Source organism: Poecile atricapillus, chromosome 1 (genome assembly GCF_030490865.1).
Source record: "Poecile atricapillus isolate bPoeAtr1 chromosome 1, bPoeAtr1.hap1, whole genome shotgun sequence".
Lineage (NCBI taxonomy): Eukaryota > Metazoa > Chordata > Aves > Passeriformes > Paridae > Poecile > Poecile atricapillus.
The window spans coordinates 64964746-64986633 of NC_081249.1; the positions used below are offsets into that span (position 1 = coordinate 64964746).

Sequence of the window (21888 nt, forward strand, 5' to 3'; positions counted from 1 at the left end):
TGCCCACACAAGACTTTTTCTTGCTCTCCTGAAAAAGGTCTAAATATCCTAGAAAAGCTTCAAGTTAAGAAAGAAATTTTAATGCTAAGTTTCTAGGGTAATACAAGTAAACAGTAATTATAACTATGGGATTAAAAACACGTATCTATAGATCCCTAATGGACACAATGGCCTAGATCTTCATCCTTCATAAATCAGTTCTCGATCAAGTGGAATTATTTGCTTTCCATCAGATTAATGTATATTTCAACAAGTTTGACAACCTGAATACAGTCATCAATGACAAGTAAGAAATCTCAAGAAGAGGAAAAACCTGTATCTGAAGAGCATAGCATATAAAAAAAAAACAACCAGCTATCAGAAGCAGAAATAGGAAAAAAAAATAGCATCAAATGTGGGGAAAGTGTCTTTATTTCTGTAATGCTGCTAAAGGGTATGTTACACTTACCAGGATGGGACATAACAAACAGACCATGAAACCGGGCTTCAGTCTTGAAGTTGACAACCAAGCGCCCCTCTTCACTGATGCGCATGCTGGTCGGGAACAGGGAACCTGCCAGCAAAAACCAATTAACAAATGTGTTCCACTTGCAGGTGACAAAGAAATCACACTCCTGTGTAACACCAGACCCACTCTTCCATCTACCCTTGCTATGTCATTTGTTTGGTGGGGGGCCCACTGGTACTTTTTGGGTTGACTTCAGATTCTTCTCAAGCAAGAATTTACACTGTGATGCCTTGAGAATTCAGGACATGATGTAGCTGCCAAAGTACATAGGGAACTTCCCTGCAAAGCCATGCTTTTACAGGTTACCATGGACCCACACAGCTGTGCTAGCAGGCTGAGGAAAATCCACACAGCAATCTGTGCTTGGGTTCAGGCAGCATGGTCAGCTGTCAGGGGCATCTGCAGAAGGAAGAATTTTGTTTTCAGCAAGTATTCAAGTATTCTAGTATTCTGACTCCTACCAATGAAAGCTGCTTCAGAGATACCCTCTATCAGTGCCTCCCTGCCTACTGTGCCAAGGCAGCAACCATCAGCATTAATTGGAGCAGCTGGTTGTGACTTCCACAGCAATCTGCTCTAGGGTGCTGCAATCTGTGAAACTCCTGACAGGCTTTGCATTGCTGGCAAATTTTGGCATGAATTTGGCACAAAACACAGGCCTTACATATTCTAATTTCAGATTAAAAGATCTTGTTTACACATCAGAAATGGTTAATTTCTGTAGCTTGACCAAGAAAAAGCCAAGACCCTTTTTCTCAGGAGTTCTGCAAAGCTTTAGAGTTCAGGTATTTCTTCCAGCTCTCCCTTAAAAACAGACGGTGATGTGCCACCATTCTGCTTGCCAGGAAAAAGAAGGAAACAGCAATGTTCCCCAGTGAATGTGCTGGAAATCTAGCACACCAGTGTGAATGCATACCACCTGTACAAAATCATCCATACCAATCATATTTCTTGATGCAATAGAAATAACTACATATTCATGTATGAATTAGGGCAATAGAAGACCTTGACTGCTTTGCTTAGAATTTATATAGGACAATTATATGAATTGAGAGGTATGGAAAGAAACTGGAACCCCTCCCTGCCCAGAAAAACAACTGCTGAAAAAATACAACCCAAATGAGGCTGGGATATGTTGGGGCTGTTTTGTACTGGTTGTTTTCAAAGGGAATTGACAGTGTTCAGCACCTCCAAAGATGTGGCCATCAGCTTCTTAAACTGAGAAATAAAAATAATTAAAGATGGGAAATGGTGGCATAAATGCACCACGTAACTGCTGAGACAGAGGATTAGATCTGGTTGTTATTTCATGACTAGCACATCACATGATTTGTGGCATGTGGCTTATTCTTTAGGCATGGCATGACATGTGCTTCACTCTTCATGCACTGCAGATTCCCCTTGCTGCTCCTCATTTCCTGCTCTTAACATAGGGAAAGAAATGGCATATGGTGATTTCTGTAGTTTATATACAGAGTTGGCAGAAGCAAAAAGTGATTTTAGGTTCTCAGGAGTCCTGAAATTGTGTACGTACATAAGCACAGCTGGTACCTATATTCTACTTTAGGTTGAGAAAGATAGGAAACACCCAAAGCATAATGCTGGGAAATATTAAGTAAATTTGCATAAAACAAGAACAATGCAGCACACAGGGGTAACCATATATTTTAATCTTGCACATACATTTGTATGTTGCTATTTGTAAAAAGTAAATTAACTTTTTTAAAAGATAAATTCCGCAATGATAAATTTTGACTTGTTGATTACTAGTTATACTCACAAACATTTACTGACAGTATCTAACATATTGTAGAATGTCTCAGAGTTTACTACTCTCACACAGAGGACAGGCCTCCATTACATAGTTCTGTTTCTTTTGAATGTTTCATAACATTTTCAAAATATCAAGTTTTTGAAACTGGCCATTCATTGTCAGAAAAAAATGGCATCACAGAAAAGCTTCAGTTATTTTCATTAAAGTGTAAACAGCTTGTGTGCTAACTGAATTTTGTTACATAATGTACCCTGAAGTTCTGAGTAGATATTAATTATTTAAATTATTATTTAATTATTATTTATTAAATTACTTAAATTTTGCACATGTACTTCAAATATAACAATACAATCGTCTTTCTTTGCAGTAAAAGACTTTACACGATTTTCATACACCTGTGAGTGCTAGGAAATGACAGATTGCAATTGCTAATAAATGAAAATTTTAAATTTGTTTTTACTATTGGAATGATTGAAAAACCATCTTACTGTGTGCAAACTATACTCTCAGTAACAGAGCATGAATTCTATGCCAAGAAACACCCACCTTGGAGCTCTGCTTCAGGTGGGCTCCCGATGCCGTCCTTCCACAGGATGGCAGTGTCATACACAAAAGTCAGCCGGAGCTCTGACTGCAGGTCGAAATGCTGCCAGCCTCCGACGCCCACAGGAGAGTGGAAAACATAAGAGACGTACAAAGGGACTCTCAGAGTGACATAGGACTGCACTAGGTTGAGAACCTATGAAAATCAAAATTGTGTTTTAGGGTTAGTGATCGTGAATGGCAGCACTGCACAGGTTAAGCTGAATGCAAGAGAAAGGGAAGACAGAACCTGAAACAAATACCTTGACTTGATCAAATTCTTTTTGTAAATTACAGATGAAGTGTAAAACCACGTTTCAAGGGTTTTCAGTTGAGCTTACATCACTTCAGGTTTCATCTTTGTACTTCAAACGGATAAAACGTAACCCCCTCAATTTTGACTCATCATTTTTGTTTAGGTTTTTTTAGTACATAAACAATACAGCTACAAATGAAGGCTTTAGAAATTTTTCAAGTATGGTTTTGCATTTGCTCTATGGTTATGCCTTAACCAACTCTTTTGGTTACTTTCTTGTTACTATCAACTAAGAAACTCTTCTGGAAGATGCTGAAATTGCTCAGATATCATTGCAAGACTAAGTCCTTGGACTCTACTTAGTCACCTCTGGAACTCTTTCTTCCTTTGTGCATGGCTAATAGCTAACACGCTGCATGCAAACACAGAAATCATACCATTCTTCACTGCCTGGAAGAGTTAAAAATAGTAAGAAAGCTTATATGGATTTGAAAATAGAACCTTTCTTTATATATTGTACCAAACAATTGTGCTGTACTTATCAAAAAATTACATATTCTTCATGTATATTTTTATGAAAAAAAACCAAGAAGAGTAATGTCAGTAATGTGTCACCTCTTAAGATAGCTCTTACATGATACACAGATCTAAACCTGTCTGAAGAGACTTCACGTTTATCTTTGGTTACAAGTAATTTGTCACTCACATATCTCTGACTAGAAATGTGCAATCCATATCCTTTTAGACCATTCTGGATTTTCTTAGAAGTACATGGAAGGAAAGACATTGAAATCATCTCCCAGTGGGAAACTTTTTAAAGGCATAAAAGTTGAATTCTCGTTTAGTTCCAATAGAAATTCCATATATAAATTTGCACACCTGAACATTTCCCTGGAGTGATTACCTTACATCCTTCTAAAGAGTGTTTTGCACTATCAAAAATCCCCAGCATTCAAAGAAGTTTACAAGCTGTGTAAAAATCAAACTGTTTCTGGGTTCAAGCAGCAGCAAGTCAAGAGGCTGAATGACCATCTCCTTACAGCAGCTTTACACTTTGAAATGCCTAACAGAACTTTTACTAATATAATGTAACCAAAAATTTACTGCCTGCATTGACTAAATACTCTGACCTAATTAGGGACTTCACTAAGGCAAATGTTTGTAGTTGCCACAACTCACTTCCACATGTGACACTCTTGATCTGCACTGTGCTACCAAAACCCTTTCAACTTACACTGTTTGACTCATTCCATAATACGTGCTAGCATTTAGACAGCAGTCATTGGGAAACACACAGCATCACAGAATCAGAGAATTGATAGGGTTGGAAAGGACCTCTGGAGATTGTCCAGTCCATCCCTGCTGCCAAGGCAGGGTCACCTAGAGCAGGTTACACAGGAATGTGTCCAGGTGGGTTTTGAATGTCTCCAGAACGGGAGACTCCATGATCTCCCTGGGCAGCCTGTTCTAGTGCTCTGTCACCCTCTGTGTTCTTCCTCATATTGTGGTGGTTTTTGTTTTAGTTTACGGCCATTGCTCATTGTCCTGCCACTGGGCACCACGGAAAAGAGTCTGGTGTCACTGAAAAACAAAACACTAACACAGATTGGTAGATGAGATGCTACAGTTGTAAAGTATATTAATGATTCTTTGTTGGTTTTACATAAACACCGTCAAGTACCTCTATTTGGAGCAGAAAAAAAAGAAGTTTTTTCTCTCTGTACATTGGATGACCAATTGAAGTTAGACAAAAGTATTATTACTTAGTACCACTTAAGTTGCAAGAGTATCTTTGAAATACCTGCATGAGTAGCTGAGAAATTATTCTGGACACAGATTTATTAAATTGTTCAAAATAACAATGTAACATTCTCACTTCTATTAAAAAAAATATAGCAACGATGTGTCTTATGGTTTGCCTCTGATGCAGGGGTAAACTAAAAAATTTGTCATTTCCTGGACCAGTATCAAGAACTGAATGAATACATTTGATTGTATAAAAAATGTATTACTATTGTAAGGTCATCCCAGACAAACTGTGTTGGCTTTTCTCTGTGCATTTTTCTTCTATATCTGCATGCTGTACAGTAAGAATTAGATACTGAAGTCAGAGATCTGAAATTTAGTTTGCTTATAAGGAAGAGACAAAAGTATGTGGAAGAGGATTTAATACATGTCCATTATTTTCTTAAATAGAAGCATACATAATGCTTAATGATAAAGTAGAGGACTGCAATATCAAAGTAAGAATTTAATGACCTTGAGGATTAGAGTAATAGCAGTGAGGTGAAATCTTATAGCTTAAACCATAAGGTAATAGAAACCAGCCACAGGGATTTCTGCAGAAATGAAAGACATTCATTAGACACAATAGAGGGGAAAGAAATTTTGTTATGCAAGTTGATCACATCATAACTATGACCTTCCTACCCTCTCCATGTGCTATGATCCTAAGATAAACTGAGGAATGGGGTGGAAGTTAGAAGCATGCATGCCATTATACAGAGCACTAGTGAGAGCTTATCTGGAACAGCTTTGATCATCCATGCTTGAAAAAGTCTAATTTGCATTGTAGACTGCAGAAAAAGAAATCAGCATAATCAGGGGAATGGCAAAACTACCTGATGAGCAGAGTCTGAAATAGCCATGTTGTTGAGCCCAATACAACAAAGGCTGAGAGGGAGAAGAATGCTGTCTATATACATCAGGAGACTAAGTCCAGAGAAGGGCCACTGATGATGAAAGATAGTGCTGACACAGGAACAAATGAGCATAAGATGGCCATGACAAACACAGCCTAGAAGAGTTTCCAGCCCTCAGTGTGGTGGCATTCCACAAGAATAGTGAGGCCATGAAATCCTGTTACGTTTTAGATTAAGTTTCCTAGTGTCAGAATGACATTATAGCGACTTAAGGCAGAGGCCTGGATAGGGTGATCCACAAAACACCTTCTAGCTCAGTACCTTATAACATATTAAGCTAAAAAAAACATCCCTCATTACAAAACTTTTCTTGACTTTGAATGCACCATTGTCTCTTCATGTGTACTGTACATAAAGCAATCCACTAATGAGGTTTGTAAGCCACATTTTAGGGTTTTCTTGCCTCCATTTGATGGGACCATAGTGTTAGAGAGCTCAGCTTATTGTACTGCTCTAAATCTAGTAGCAGGATCCCTTCTGGGGCAAGTCTGCCAGGATCACTGCTCCTTTTATGTATTACCACTGCCCTGGGGAGAAACCTGAAATCTCCCCATTTCTAGGACTGTAGAATTAAAAAGGTTCCTCCCTTTCAGTAAAACCTGCAAGAGGTGACTGGGCTGCTTACTTCAGCCTTGAAATTTATTTGTGTACTTATGTGCTTCCATGAGTATTGCTGTCCTTATGTGTGATTCATGGCATGAATGAGGGAGGAAGGATTTCTTGCTAAAAGCTCACAAACAAACCCTTCTGGAGACACGCATGGATTTGCAGGTCTGGAGGCAAAGCTACAACACTGATAGTCAGAGAATTACTGAATAATTCTCTCTAACAGTAAATGAAAACTTCTAAGAGCCTCTCATTCCTATAAGGGGGTATCTACTCTTCTGTAGGCAGAAGAGAAAAATCTCAAGACATGGTATATGAAAGGATCTTTTAGATATAGTAAAAAAAAATAAAGAGGATGTCAGCTGCAGAGGAAAGTTGGGCCAAAGTGAGCAGACACTGCCCCGCCCCCCAAATGAATCGATGGAATGTGTTACACAGATGGAGGAGTTTGACTTCTCCAGCCCCACTAATAATGCTGTTTAGACAAACATGAGAAAACATTCTTTCCATTGAGTTATCTTTCTTTTCCAGCACCGCATGCAAAGCCTATTGGGAGCAGCCAGCTGTTCATTTTATATCTCAGTGTGACACTGATAGAACCAAAAGGGTAACTGAGAGCTGTGTAAGTGTAGGATCAGCTTAACTGCTGTGGAGAGACAGGACAGGTGCATTATGTATCCATGCATCTTATGAACAGGAGATTTTACCAGTTACACTGACAAAATTACATTCAGTAATGTTGATTTTAAACAATAATATGTGGGTGTGAATTTTAGTCTTCTGATACCAGGAGAGAACTGCAACATAAATGTGAATTGGAGAGATATGCAGACTATAGCTACACCCAAGATGAACTGGGGAAATTGTCTCATGCTCCATGACAATGCCAGGTCTGGAGAACCTAAGAAGACAGAACAAAAATTGTTCCAAGGAGGAAACAGACTCTTACAGATAACATCTGGAAAAATTTAGATAAAAAAACATCAAACAGTGCACCTCAAAATTCATGTGTGTCAGAGAACAACACAATTTATACCAGACATTGATCTAAGAAGTAGAGCTTCATATAATCACAGATCATAAGGTCTGGTTCAGAATACTGACAATTCCCATTTAAGACTTAGAAAGTATTAATGGGAGTTTCTATAAGTGTTTTTCTTTTCTTTCCCTTTCAGATGCAATCTGTCAAACTTCATTAAGTAAAATACACAATTATTTTGAGAATCTGACAAGTAACAATTTAGAATATTTACAACAAAAAATATTTCCAATAACGCGTTTGTGGCATGGACTCTGTTCTACATTTATAGTGTGCTTTATTTAGCTGGCTTACATTTCCAGAGGACAGAGTTTGTCAGTGTTTGCATGTATACATGAATAGTACTGATAAAATTAGAATTAGACATTAGAAACAAAACAAGTTTTTGTTTTATTTTGTGTATCTCAATGAAACAGCTTTATGTGAAAACTGTATTTTTATTTTCCAAATTACCCTAAGTGTCATTTCTATTGCATTTACTTGTGATGTTTGTGAATTTGAGTCACACAAGCTTAACAATGTTATCAATTAACTGTTTACACAATGTCAGTATGGTAAAACCAAGATTTGGCCCTAAGAAGACATCCAGACAGGTAGGTCACAGGTGAAATGCAAAGCAGGTTTGTTTAAAGAAGCCTGAATGGAGAAGAGAATGCAAAACAGCCTTGAAATGACAGTCCCTTGAAAAAATTTAACCTCTTTGACTTTGTTACACATTTGGTGCATTTGCTTTATAGTTTTTCATTCTTTACAGTTTACTAAATGCACATGTTTGTAGCTAGAGAAAAAATGTTTGCCTTTTAGTGAGGTTCCATGTCAAGGGGACACGAGTTGTAGAGTTTTATTAAACTTGACAGGGGCTGCTAAAGTGAATAAAAAATCTGAAAACAGACATTTCTGTCTGTTTACATTTTACAACATCTAGTGAGATTTTCAGAATAGGTGAGTTTTCATCTTAAAAATTATTTTGGTAAAACTAGTTCCAATAAAGCTGGAAATATACTGTTTCTGTGTAATAGAAACCCTCTGCAAGCTGCCTTGTGTAAGGTGCAGCAGTACATTAGTGATTTTAAAACCTGTATGCAGGCGGGATTTTGAAATGCTCAGTGCTGAAACATGTATATGCTATTATATGCTATAGCATAAATGGGAGCTGAACATATTGCAAGAACGACATTTTCAGTTTGGGCCAAAAATAACTGGTTTTTGAAGAGAAAAAGGCAAACTGCTCAGCTATACTCAATTACCATAGTTTCAAGGTATAAAGCTATACATTCAATTATTTTAATACATGTTCTTCACCTCCTTGTTCCTATAAAATACTTGATTAATGAGCTGTCTTTAATAAAATTAGTCTGAATGGTAACTTCCTTTCTTCCCTATTCCAAGTCTGGCAGTGGACTGGAACTATGGAAAGAAACATCCATATATAAATACTTGGGCAGAACAACACAGAAGCCTTCAGATGCCAAACTTCCTGGCTCTAGCAAACAGTTTTATCAGTAGGAAATGAGATCAAATGATACTTCACACTCCATGAAATAAATGTAGGCCAGTACTTCAGTGAACACTTCATTAAAGTATGGTCACCTGCTTGGTTTTCACACTCATTTTTTCATGTCCTTTCACAAATATCTTTCATTGTTTTAGAACCTGTGTTGTGAGAATGTGAGATGTCTATAGTGCCTGACTCTCACAATGTTCCCATGAAGCAAAGCTCAACCTTTGTTACTTGAAAATACCAGAAGACTGTCCTCAAATAGGTGAGTTCCCCTTTTTTAAGGCCTATATATATCCAAATTTAAACACTGAATTTTAAACTGTGACTCCAGGTTGTCCTACAGAAAACTGCTAATCTTAAAAGCTGACCTTTAACAAGGACAGAACTCTAATCCAAATTAATTATCTCAATTTAAAGAGGAGCAGGTCTTTAATTTTGAGTAGAAGTTCTTTAAACTGCACAACTAAGTCCATGTTTAGATACATAAATGCCTGGCTTTTCAGTTGTGGGCAGACCCCAGGGACAAACCGTCAAGCTGTACACTGAAAGGAGTGCTGCATCTAGCTCACACAGGGTTTGCTCATGCACAGAATAATTGAGAAAGAGAGTGGGTCACAATCAAAAGGCCTGAAAGGGGAAAGAAAAAAAAAAAGAAAACTAAGACCTTCTCTGTATGTATTATGACAGTTCATGAGTTCATGGGAACTAGCTAAGACAGCTGCACCCTTCAACAAACACTAGGAGCTGTGCCAGAAGAACTGCACCAGCTGCAGGTCTCCTACCTCACTTCTTGCTTCCTAAAGCTCATCTTCCTTCCATACCATAGCAGGAGCTCCCATAAAGTGAAGGTCGACATAATTTAAGATATTGCCAGTTCTCAGTGTGAAATCTTTCTGTCTGAATCAACATGGCTGTCCTTGTTTGACCATACAGGTACTGGAGAACTAGAATCCATAAACAAAACTTTGAACCTAAAGATCTAACCAAAGTATCTGGTAAATTCAAGATATTAAATTTGCAGTGGTAGCAGGATATGGTAAGAGTGTTTTTGTTATTTATCTGTTCTGACTGTATAATAGAATTTAGGCTTCCTTTGTCTGCTAAAAAAAATGGTGAAAACCATAGCTGCCAGCTTCCCTCTCACAGAAGAGGATTATTAATTGTTCACTGAAGGAGAAAAAAACAACAATGGTGACAACCACAGAGATAGGGCACTGACTGCCTCCCCTCTCAGCTGGAGAGGGTCATGTGAAGATAAAGACCAAACCTGGAGAAGAATTAAATGGAGGTGGGGAAAATAGGGAGGGCAGCAAAGCGCGTACTGACTGAAGGGTAATACTTCACTGCTACAAGTAATTCAGCTTGATATTTCACTTAACACACTGTAACTTTTATACATAACCTGGAAGGCACTAACGGATGACTTCAGCTGCAGTTTCATGGCTCTCACAGCTCATACTGATCTCTCTCTGCTTGTAAACCAGGGAGTTTACATAAAGTGCATAATACTTCTGAAGCCTACAGAAAGTACAGCTCTTTATTTGGCCACATTGCAACTTATGTGTGCTCTCCAAAACTGAATATACAGGTTCTTCCAATTTACTAAAATATTGGAATAGTACGTATTTCCCCCTCCGTTTATATGAACATAGACATAAATAATGAGGTTTTATTTAGATACATATTTGTCTAAGGCAGCTATTCAGCCTTTTCTCTAAAGGGCACAGAAGTACTTAAAATGGAAAGGATTCATACCAGGTCTTCCTTCTTTTTCACTGAGGGAGAAGTGGCTGGCATAGTTACAGATGCTTCAAGCTCTGTGTGCTAATGGTTGTGTTGTATGGGAAATAAGAATATATGGTTGCATATTGCCTGGGCATAAGGAGATAGTAATAGGAATGATGAGTCGAAGAAATGAAATCATTCTAAGAACAGTGAAGACTGCTGTCATTTTTATCTTGTGAGAATGTGCAAGGTTTACATCCCACACTTGGACGCCTTCCCTTTCCCTCTGACAGTTTCATAGATCTCTTGGAATGCACCTGTAGGAGGATCTGTTTTCAGCAGAGGCCAAGCCCAAGAAAAGCATGGACAGTGAGCTTTCAACATGAAGACAGAGACCTTGAACTGGTCTCTAACAGACAAAGAACCAGAACTGATGACAAAACAGTGAGATAGATGAAATATCCATCAAAACTTTGCATCTGAGATGGGCAGAAGCTCCATTTTATTCTTGTCTTCTGATTTAGAGCATATAATCTCTAATTAAGAGGGGCAGAATTAATTAATCTCTAATTAAGAGGAAGTTAAGCAACTGCTAAAGAGATCCTGGTGCAATTTCTTGTCCAGAATTTTGACTGTATGATTACTGTGAACATCCATGGAGTAAGGTGGGCTTTAGGCATGTAATTATAAGAAAATCAAAACAAACAAACAAAAAAAATCAGTTTATCTGATTAGATATCTGTATGTCCATCGGTGACTACACTTTTAGCAGTAAATTAGCTCTGCTGTTGCACAGGCTTGTATGTTTCTGTGGGCAACTACACACTTTCCAAATCTACTTTATGCCATTTGGGACTAACAAAATAAGAATTTGTGCAAATAAATTTGCTGGGGTCTCATAGAATAGTATCCCTGGCAAAATGTCAAAAGAGCAAAGAAATTATGGCCATTTCACAGAGCAAGCTCATTCTTTTCACGGTGGTTCAACAAGGAATGTTAGTGTACTGGGAAAGTGAGCTAGTGTGGACAGACTTCTCTGATATGAGTCTTTCTTCCAGCCTATTGGATTATTCCCCAAATACAGTTTTCTATACTTAAACTTCATAGTTACAGCCTCTATAGTCCAGAGCCTGAGTGGGATCATACAGGCTTATAGAGTAATTATACAGGGAAGATCCAGGGATTAATTTCACTGTCACTGCTACAGAAGAAGTCCTGCACCATTTTCCTTTAACATTACTATGGATTTCTAGAAATCATTTTCCAAAGTACACCTGAAGTTCTCTCCCATCTCTTGCTTTTAACTCCCCAACCAGTTTCACTGCTCTGTTCTTCAGCCATTCCATACTGGCAGCTTCTTCTGCCTTCTGAACAAGTAATTTTCTGCTGGGTAACATGAGAGCACTGTGCTGTCTGCAGTGATGGGTCACGTTACCCAGTGAACAAGAGACCAGCAAAGCCAAGTTGCCAGCAGGACATTGCAGTCCCTTGTGTTCAGCAAGAAGTCTCTCTACAATGTTTTGAAACTGCTTTTTAAGATATACCACAATGAATATTACATAGCCCAGTGCTATCTGTGTGCTAAAAGCAATTCTTCAGAAGGCTTTCATTTTAAGAAAATACTAAGCTGGCTCACTATGCAGTAAAAGGGGGACTGGTTTGCCCCAAAATACCACATAACTCTACTGTGAGAAAAGCATTTACAAATTTAATTCAGAAGAAATAATTCTCTTATTTCTACTAGCATAGATGTATTATAAGCGAAATATCTTACTACAAGAACACAGTACAAAATCGAGTTCCAGTTCCATACCTGTCCATCTGTCCCAATGGTGCCTCCACAATCTGTGAGGAGCTCAGACATGTCGTAGTAGCTAGTAAACTCCCACAGACAGGCTTCCAGGTTCAGGTTGCGGTAGAAACGCAAGGTATTGAAGCCTCTAATTGTTGGGCTGTACTGATAGGGAATGGTCTCTCCAATCACATCTGGATTCTTGGTAGAGTCAGTTAAAAAGCCATGGTGGGTCTTGACTTCTGTGTAATCCAACAGGTTGGAGCACTTATGGTTTCCAACTCTAGTTCCATCAGGGCTAAGTGTCAGCTCAAAGTTGGAGAGCTCTCTTGTAGAAATAACAGGCAGCATGCCTAAAAACATTAATTTATAGCACGATCACTACATGTCAGTTGTCAGACCTGCTTAATTTAGCCAGACTTTGTCGAACACTAAGCATGTTATGCAGTGCTTTTGTATTTTGTACTTACACTAATTACTGTACTTTAGAGTTCAAAGAGAGTTGATATTCCAAGTATGTATGATAATTTTACACACAATAACTGTCTGTAAACTATGAAAAGACAAAATATTTCTAAACATATTACTATTTAAATGTATTAATATACAACATATTATTTAATAAAAAGTGTGAATAGTAATTAAATGCTATATTTCTATGAACTTCAAAGGAGTTTTACAAAGCCTAGATCTAGCCCAATTTTTGTAAATTATACAGTTAATCTGAAAATGCTATTCTTCACATCAGAGACTATGTATCAATACAGTACCTTATGCACCTTGTTGCAAACTGCAACTGAATCATTCATAACATTTTTCTTTGGTCCTACTGTTAAAAGATTATGTTATTAACTTGTCTATTTAAAATAACCTGACCAATAAAACAGCTCAAATAACAGCATATTGTATAAATTCTCCTAACCCCACAGCTGATTTTCTCATACCATCAATATGTGGCATTGTGACTGTCAGTTTGATGAGGTTGGCATAGTCAGAATCTTCTGGGCCAGTGTAGCGCAGTTTGGCAGAGAATGGCTCTGCTCCAACTACTCCTGATATACGAGGCTGACAAAGACCTAATGGAAAAAAGAGAAAGCAACCTTACTTTATGTCCATAGGAAACAATCTATACTTTCCCTTGCACTCTTTTAGATGTAATTTTCTTCCACAATACAGGTATCCAAAACAATGAGAATCTTCTTGAATGACAAATACTTTGAGAACCATTTTCCAGAGGTTTCAACAGGAATTTATGCAAAAGGGGACTCAAACAGAAATGATTACTTGATCAACAAGATCACATTTTCAGAACAAGATGATGATACTGCATTGGTGTCTCTTCAGTTGTATGTGTCAACCTTACTTGCAAAGCCAGTGCCAAGTGCCACACATTCTTACAGAGGTCTTCAGAGGCATATGTTTTAATTTCTCACACCATCCTAAGTTTTATGGAAGATACCTAACCAGTGTTCAGTTGGTTTTGGCACTGGATTGGAGTATGCAGTGGTATAACCTCACACACATTTATGAGTCTCCTGATCCATTAGTTACAAAAGTGTAGTTAGAAAGATTGTGTCACAGGGTACCTAGAAATAATCGACTTAGAATAGAGCCAGCTCCAAAGCTGGATCAAGTTGGCTTTAAGGCCTTGTTAATTTGAATTTTGAATTTCTCCAAGAAAGGAGAATGTGTAACTCATTTTGGTAATCCTTTCCAGTGTTAGTTTAATGTGTTCCAGTATTAGTCCAGCTTTGTAGGACCAGAAAATTAGGTTTATAATCATATGATCTGATATATATGCAACTTCTAGTTGCACAGTACAATGCAGAAGTGTCTGCATTCTGGTCGCTTTGTCATGTGATGGCCAAAGGATTACCAGGTACTGTAAGTAAGAAACAAGCAAATGTGTAAAATCGAAACAGTTCTCGGCCCATTTCTGAGGGATTTCAAGAAAAGAGGAGGCAGGGCCCTCCTCTTGTAGAGCTTATTGTTTCTGGAGGACCTCATCTTGCTCAACATCTCCAAGTTGGAAACTTCTTTCAGGACAAAACAGAATTTCTCATCTGCACATGACAGCTTTTTGGTTGGTTGGTTTGGTCAGTGGTTTTAGGTTTCTTTTTCCTCAAATGCAAATAACATTGCTAAAGAGACTAAATGCTTTTTTTTTTTTTTTTTTTTTTTTTTTTTGCACAATCTGAATTCCTTTTGAGACTTTGGTATATGTACTGGAGGCAAGGCATCTTCAAAGTGGAAAAAATTCAGGATTTTTGCAGGCTGCTGTGAACATTGCACTCCTTTCCTTTCACATCACAAGTAAGCTCAAGTACTGGAAGTAATTTATGCATCACAACTCAGTCCTGAGCCTGAGCTAATTAGCTCTGCGAATTTGTGAAGTGTAATCCAAATAATGCATTTTTTACAATAACAAAGCCAGTCTGTTTCATATAACAAGAAGGATGAATAATTATGAATGCTTTGACCAGGGAAAAATTTTGTCCATGGCCTGTTATTGGGCCCAGCTGCTTTAGTCTTTAGTCAAGGAAGACATCAATTCTCAGGTGTTCAGGAAGGCCTGAACGCCAAATGAGGTTTTTCTTCTGGCTAGGCTTTCATACACCACTCCCATGTGGATTCTCCAGTGTCTAATAGGAGCTGAGACTGTACTGCATCATTACTGCAGTTGAATTCTAAAGTCAACGGAAACCAAACCAGGTTTCACTAATTCCGTTGCCTGTTATATGTTGTTCTCATGACCATACAAGTTTGCTATGTGGCTTATTACTTAAAGATGTGGAGAATTAGGAGAGAGGAAAAACTTTTTTCTTTATACAATTCTTTGCTGCATCAAAAGAGTTTTTGCACCAACTCTATGAACAACAGAAGAAAAGCTGAGACAGTCATGTTAAAATGCCTGATCATGTAACTAGCTTTTCTTAAGACTGGATTTGGAATCCAAGAGATCTGTGAATTTTGCAGTAGGTGATGATGTCTTACCTTCTGATGTGCTTATAGTGACAATAGGACTCATAAGCTCAAGACCCTCATTCCCATCTGAATTCACAGCCCGAGCTGCACACTGGACACGAGAACCAGCTTGAAAGTAAATGGAGTCGAGCGTAATCATCTTAGAGGAGGTGAAGAAGGTGTCAAAGTCAACCTCCTTCATGGGGCTGGTCACACCATCGGGGCCAGTGGGGGCACTTACAAGCCACCGGTACTGTGTCAGAGTGTTATTGATGTTCTCACTGGCACATATAGAACCAGTCTTGTCAAAGTCTTCATACTTAGGATTACAAGCCTGCAGAACAAGGCACATATGTTAGGAATTTATTTGCTTCACGGCAAAGGAGCTTTAAGTCATCAAGAGTCACAAAATTCAACAACATGGAACTGACAATCCCACTAAATCTCATAAGAAATCACCTTATTTTGACAGTGATGTATTTAGCACTGCTAGGGTAGATTAAAAGGCATAACTAATTATGCTTACTGAAATAAAAAACATTATTTAAAATTGATTTATAGGTGGAAACACAGCATAGTTATGAAGGCACAAGCTGCACTCCCATGTACTATTTTAATTTTAACTTCTCCCATTGATGTAATTCTGCAAATACACTTTGCATTTAAAAATTTATTTTCATTGATTCTTTTTTTACTTAGAAGAACCATTCAACTTGTGACATTCCTGTGCAAAAGGAATGTGCAAAAAACAAACTAAAAAACAAACTGAAGATGGACAAAACATTCTTCAAGGTATATGAATATTTATGTAAACTTTTCAGTTGCAAGTGAAAAAAATGAAAGAAGCCTGTATTCCTTCAACACTCATTTTACAGTCTGTGGCACTCATTGAAAACAATGGCTCATCTGTTATCTCCAATGATTTTAACTTGGCAAATTAAGGCAGGATAATGCAGGAAATACTAAAGTCACGCAATCACAGACACAGTGTATCAATATCAAACTATTCTTAGTGAGGAGCAAGTTAAACATCTTTCTATGCTTTTTGTCCTCCTGAAAGCAGATTCATTATCCAGACAAATTAGATTAGCTCTAAGGATAATTCTAGCTTGAACTAATATGTGTGACTAATATGTGTGACTCATCACCATATGGATTGATACTAGGTGCCTAAAACCCACTGAACAAAATCCATATACAGATTTTGTTCTGTTTTTGCAGAGATACTCACTGTGATACAGATGACAGGATAGCCAGCAATGGGACTGGTTCTGTCTTTGGCTTTAGAAGTATCATCATATATCAACAGAGATGCAACTTGAGGGACAGAGGGAAAAGTGACATCTGCCATGCTGTTCATTTCTTCAATGTAAACAATGGCCTTGGCTGTCTGACAATGAAAAGGACAGAAACAGTTCTCTGTGAATATTTAAATAAACAAGCTGGACATTGATCAGAATATAGCCTTTGAAACACTGTTCCGAAAGTTCTAAAACCTCAACTGGAGGAGCTATTGAGAAAGGGTTGAGGCACTGAAAGTACACTGCAAGAGTTCAAAAGGAAGAGACAAAATGAAATTTTTCTTTTCAGAACAGTGAAGATCCCAGACCTTCAACCTTGTCTCGCAGCTTTTTTGTTATCACTTCAGTACTCTGGTAGAACCCCCTATCTATGTGCACTGTATGCTTTAATGGCTGGTGGAAATGGGGTGTTTGCCATCAGCAAAGGCTATGTCTCTTCTGTCTGGCTGTCTGGAGTCAGACTATATATGGTGTGACACTGATGAAGCAGACAGGGAGTTTCAAGAACATTTTAAGCCAAATCAGCAGAATATAATGTTTAAATTAAAAGTATGTAAGATATAATGCTAAATAACAAGAATGTGTGGCTATTTCATCTTACACAATAAGAATAATATTAACATGGCTTTGACAGCAGAAGTCATATTTCACCTGAAACTGCTCTTTTGACAGCATAGAGGTTATATTGCATTGCCAGAGAGTGTTTCCAAGAGGACATAAGTTTCTAAGACTGATTATATGAGAAGAATATGTCTGGAACAATATCCTGAAGACTTCAGTCTTTCATTGGCTCTATGCCCCCATCAACATTATTGCCTTGACAGCAAACTGTTTTGTTCAGGTGTTACTGTGACAGTTGGGATGGCCTTTTTGTCTTTTAATATACAAGTCCAGATGGTGTAAATAGATCTTAAAAGAAGAGTAAAACGATGAGCCAGAAATTGAGTAGGAGTTCTGTTTACCAGATTTTGCTCTTCAGGACTTTTCAGGAACTTGTTACCTGTATTTCTGCAACCATATTCTCATCAGGTTTCAGGTGAACAGTGAAGGCTTCTCTCATCTCCCTTACTCCATCAAAGAGAACTTCAATCTCCACAAAGTGCTGTGTTTCACCCTCCTTGAACTCAATTTCTGAAAAAATGAGACACTTAAAATAAATCTGTTGTTCATAACAAGCTATGATTCTAGGTCCAGCCATGAGAGATGGTAGTTAGTATTCAGTTTTCAAATTACAGATGTTTGCAAATTTAATTTAACCTATTTTATCCTACAAAAAATAATAATCAATAGCAGTGGACACAAGTGGAAATCACTGAATATAAGACATAAATCAAAGAGATTTGCAAAGCTCAAGATTTAGTCTAATGGAACTTAATGTTTTGAAAACTATCTGTGACTAATCACATAAAGGTTGGTAACATATGTGAATGACCATAAGACTGAAGAATTCTAAATAAATAGCATTGTTACATCTTGTTCCTACAAAATGTAATAAATGCAATGGTATATATCAAAAATAAGGAACAAAGCTGTAGCTACCTGAGAGTATTGTATTTTGAAAATCATTGTCTCTGAAAAAACTTCCTAAGTCATAGTGATAAGAAGTTCAGTCTTAGGTGATTGTATTTGGTTTGCATGGCAAGGCTGTGGTAGTGGGGGCTGCAGGAGTGGATTCTGCAAGCAGCTTCCAGAAGCGTCCTCCGTATCTGACAATGCCAGCTGGCTCCAGGATGGACCCGCTGCTGGCCAAGGCCAAGCCCAGCAGTGACAGTAGTAGTGCCTCTGGGACAACAGATTAAACAAGGGAAAAAACTGCTGAGCCACAGCAGCTGGGAAAGAGGAGTGAGAATATGTGAGAAATCATTCTGCAGGCACCAAGGCCAGTGGGGAAGGAAGGGCAGGAGGTGCTCCAGAAGTCAGAGCAGAGATTCCTCTGCAGGCCCTGGTGCAGACCCTGGTGATGCAGCTGTGTCCCTGTAGCCCATGGAGGCCCATGGTAGAGCAGAGATTCACCTGCAGCCCGTGGAGGACCCGCAATCACCTGCTGGTGGATGCCCAGAGGAGGCTGTGACTTTGGGGGAAGCCTCCAGTGAAGCAGGTTCCTGGCAGGACCTGTGGCCCCATCGAGAGAGGAGCCCACAGCAGAGAAGGTTTTGGCAGGACTTGTGACCTTGTGAGGACCCACACTGGAGCAGTTCAGGAAGAACTACAGGCCATGGGAAGGCCTTCAGTTTCTGAAGAACTGTTTTCTGTGGGTGGGACCTCATGCTGGAGCAGGGAAAAGTCTGAGGAAGAAGCAGCACCAGAAATAATGCATGATAAACAGATTGCAACTCCCATTCCCTTGAGCCAGTCAGAGGTAAAGAATTTGGGAGTGAAGCTAGCCCCAAGAACAGGGGAGGGGTGGGAGGAACATGTTCTAAGATCTAGTCTTATTTCCCATCACTGTGCTCTTGTTTGATTGGTAATAAATGAAACTAATTTTCCCAAGTTTAGCCTGTGTTGATAATTGGTGAGTGATCTCTCCCTCTTCTTATCTCAGCCCATGAGCCTTCTATCATGTTTTCTCTCTCCTCTGTAGCTGAGGAGGGGGACTCACAGAACAGCTTTGTTGGGCACTTGCAGTCCAGCCAAGATCAACTCATCACACTCAGACTGAGTGAGGGAGTACTATGATTCTCAACTGTATTAACTACTAAAAAAAATAAAAAGTACAGAAACTATTTAACATTTGTGCCTGGAAAAGGTGAGAGAGGTAGTAACCAAAATAATAAGTGCTTTTCTAGTATTTTTATTTTTAAAGAATGTCAAATTCACTTTGAAGATGTACAGAAATAACCAACAGAAACTTAGGGCCAGAAGAACCTGAAAAGTGATGTTCTCACTGGTATATAGAAACACCACCATAATTGAAGCATACCAGGTGATAAAGAGCTCTGCACTCTAAAGGGACAGGAACATAAAGCAATAGTGTATCAAAGCTGAATTGTATATGGGAAATAATGTGCACTTGGCTGATAGAGACTGATCAGTGAAGCAAAATGCTGAGAAACACTTCCTCTCCAAAGCCGTCAAACCAGGACTGGATGCCCTTTCTAATGGATATATTTTCTCCAGCCAAAGTTATTTGGATCAATTCAGAAGTAATTCGGGAAAACTCGGAGAATCTTGCAATCCACAGTGAGTCTGATTAATTAATCTAATGATCCTTCCAATCACAAGTGTTATTAAGTCAGGGAAATACTCCTTGTGGTAATAAACATATGAACTCTTAGCTGTGTGACAGCTAAGAATTTTGCTGTTTTTCAGTTTGCTACACTTCCTTCAGAAAACCCAATTAAGGATGCAGGTTTTGTACCCATGGCTGAATAGGCAGGTTCCCTAAACACAGAGGTATTCTGAAACCTGTGGGGAAATTCTGCACATTACAGACCTTTCTCAAAGGCTTGGGGGCAGAGGCTGAGAGCCTCTTGTTCCGCAGTAGCACGTTTCCCCTGAAAACTTTTCTCCCATGTGCTGTTGGTGCACAGCAGGGAGAATGAAAGCACAATGCCTACAGGTAATGTGCAAATAAAATAAGTATCAGCTGACACTAGAAGTTTCTGTGGTTTTCAGCAGGAAAGAGCAAAACTCTACAATGCAGGAACAAAGTGACTGGAATTAGCAAGATCTGGGTTAATGATTTTCTTGTGGTAAAAAATTGACTCTTCAGATATCACTAGTGGCAAATGCCACTCCTATGGAATTTGAAGATACAGCACAATGTTGTTGCTGGATGTTCTAAGGCAAGTCATATATTCCAGCTGGACTGGATGCCAAAATAGTTTATCCAAACTATGAAAACACTCCAGCAATGAAAGATTAATCTTAAAATACAGAGTAATATCATGTATTATCATAAACTTTAAAAGAAAAAAAAATCGTAATGCTACAAACTCCATTAGTCATTGCTTAAAGCATGTAGGTGGGCTATTAATGGAAGGAAGTTTATCACCTAAGAAATTTCTCATTCTGTTGCACAACTTCTCCCTTCATTCATTAGTAGCGTGGAGCAGCAGGCAGTGAATTCAGAGATACAGAAGGAAAGCTTTATTATTAAGAAATTAATAAGATTAATTAATTAATTCTAAACATAGAAAATTAATAAGAAATATACATTAATTCTTGCATTCAGCAAATGCCATTATTGTAATGAATTGCTCAAGAAACAACCACACAATCATATCCTGTATGCACATATTTCTTCAGAGTAATACTACACTCTGCAAATATAACTAAGGTTATAACTCACACATAATCTTCCACAATTTCTTGAGCCATAGATGCTTTCAAAGGAGTCATAATTCTTTTGTAAATATCTTCACTGACAATTGGTATTCCAACAGCAGTTGGCTGTTGTTACAACAGCACTGAATTTATCCACACTGAATTTGAATAGGAAAATGCATTTGGGATGTGGTTGCAAAGTATTCTAATCACAAAGTTATTTCATTTTTGAAAAATTATGTTACAGTCATGAATGAAGAGAAATGTTGGATGTGGTAAGTATGATCCTACCTTCTGATATAGGGTGATAGTCTTCTCCAGAAGTAGCAGATCCATCCTTGGTATGAACTCTCACAACAGAAACTTTGGAAGTGTCTCCCAGACGAAGCACTGGGATTTTCACAATTGCTACTTGCCTTGTGTCCTTCGGTTCACTCACACTAAATTTGGTCTCACCAAACTTAATAACAGCCTCTGTAATTAGAAGAAGAAAATGGTTTTAGAGCATGCAAATGGGATTCCAAAAGCCAGTAACAGTAAACTATTATCTTACTGTCTGCATCATCCTGAATCTTTATCAGCGTCTCGTTTTGCTCGCCAATAGAGGCACCGAAGGAAGAATCACTTCTTGGAGTGCCAAGAACCAGGCGTAGTTCTTCCTCCTCCTCATGGAAAGTATCATCCATAAGCACCAGCGTGCAAGGTTTCTCAGTTTCACCTGCAATCATTCTGAAGGTAGTATCAGGAAGAACTTTGCTCTAAGACAGAACTTCTCTCCAAGCCCAAGACACCACAGGCTGCTCCTGCTGGCAAAGGCATCCACCTTGGCACCATACAAGTTAATGAGCAATGACAGCAGTGAAAGCAGAATT

The 21888-nt window shown here is 38.4% G+C and overlaps 1 protein-coding gene across 1 annotated transcript in view; it reads right to left on the reverse strand.

Moving 5' to 3' along the window:
- FREM2 (FRAS1 related extracellular matrix 2) overlaps nucleotides 1-21888 on the reverse strand; it is a 124950-nt gene that overhangs the window by 13255 nt on the left and 89807 nt on the right. Inside the window, exons 10-18 of the mRNA XM_058829580.1 lie at nucleotides 21570-21734; nucleotides 21308-21490; nucleotides 17751-17881; nucleotides 16681-16839; nucleotides 15480-15783; nucleotides 13430-13561; nucleotides 12507-12838; nucleotides 2829-3021; nucleotides 449-553 (exon numbers count right to left, since the gene is read on the reverse strand). Coding sequence (XP_058685563.1) covers nucleotides 449-553; nucleotides 2829-3021; nucleotides 12507-12838; nucleotides 13430-13561; nucleotides 15480-15783; nucleotides 16681-16839; nucleotides 17751-17881; nucleotides 21308-21490; nucleotides 21570-21734 — 1704 coding nt within the window. The remainder of the gene's footprint in view (nucleotides 1-448; nucleotides 554-2828; nucleotides 3022-12506; nucleotides 12839-13429; nucleotides 13562-15479; nucleotides 15784-16680; nucleotides 16840-17750; nucleotides 17882-21307; nucleotides 21491-21569; nucleotides 21735-21888) is intronic.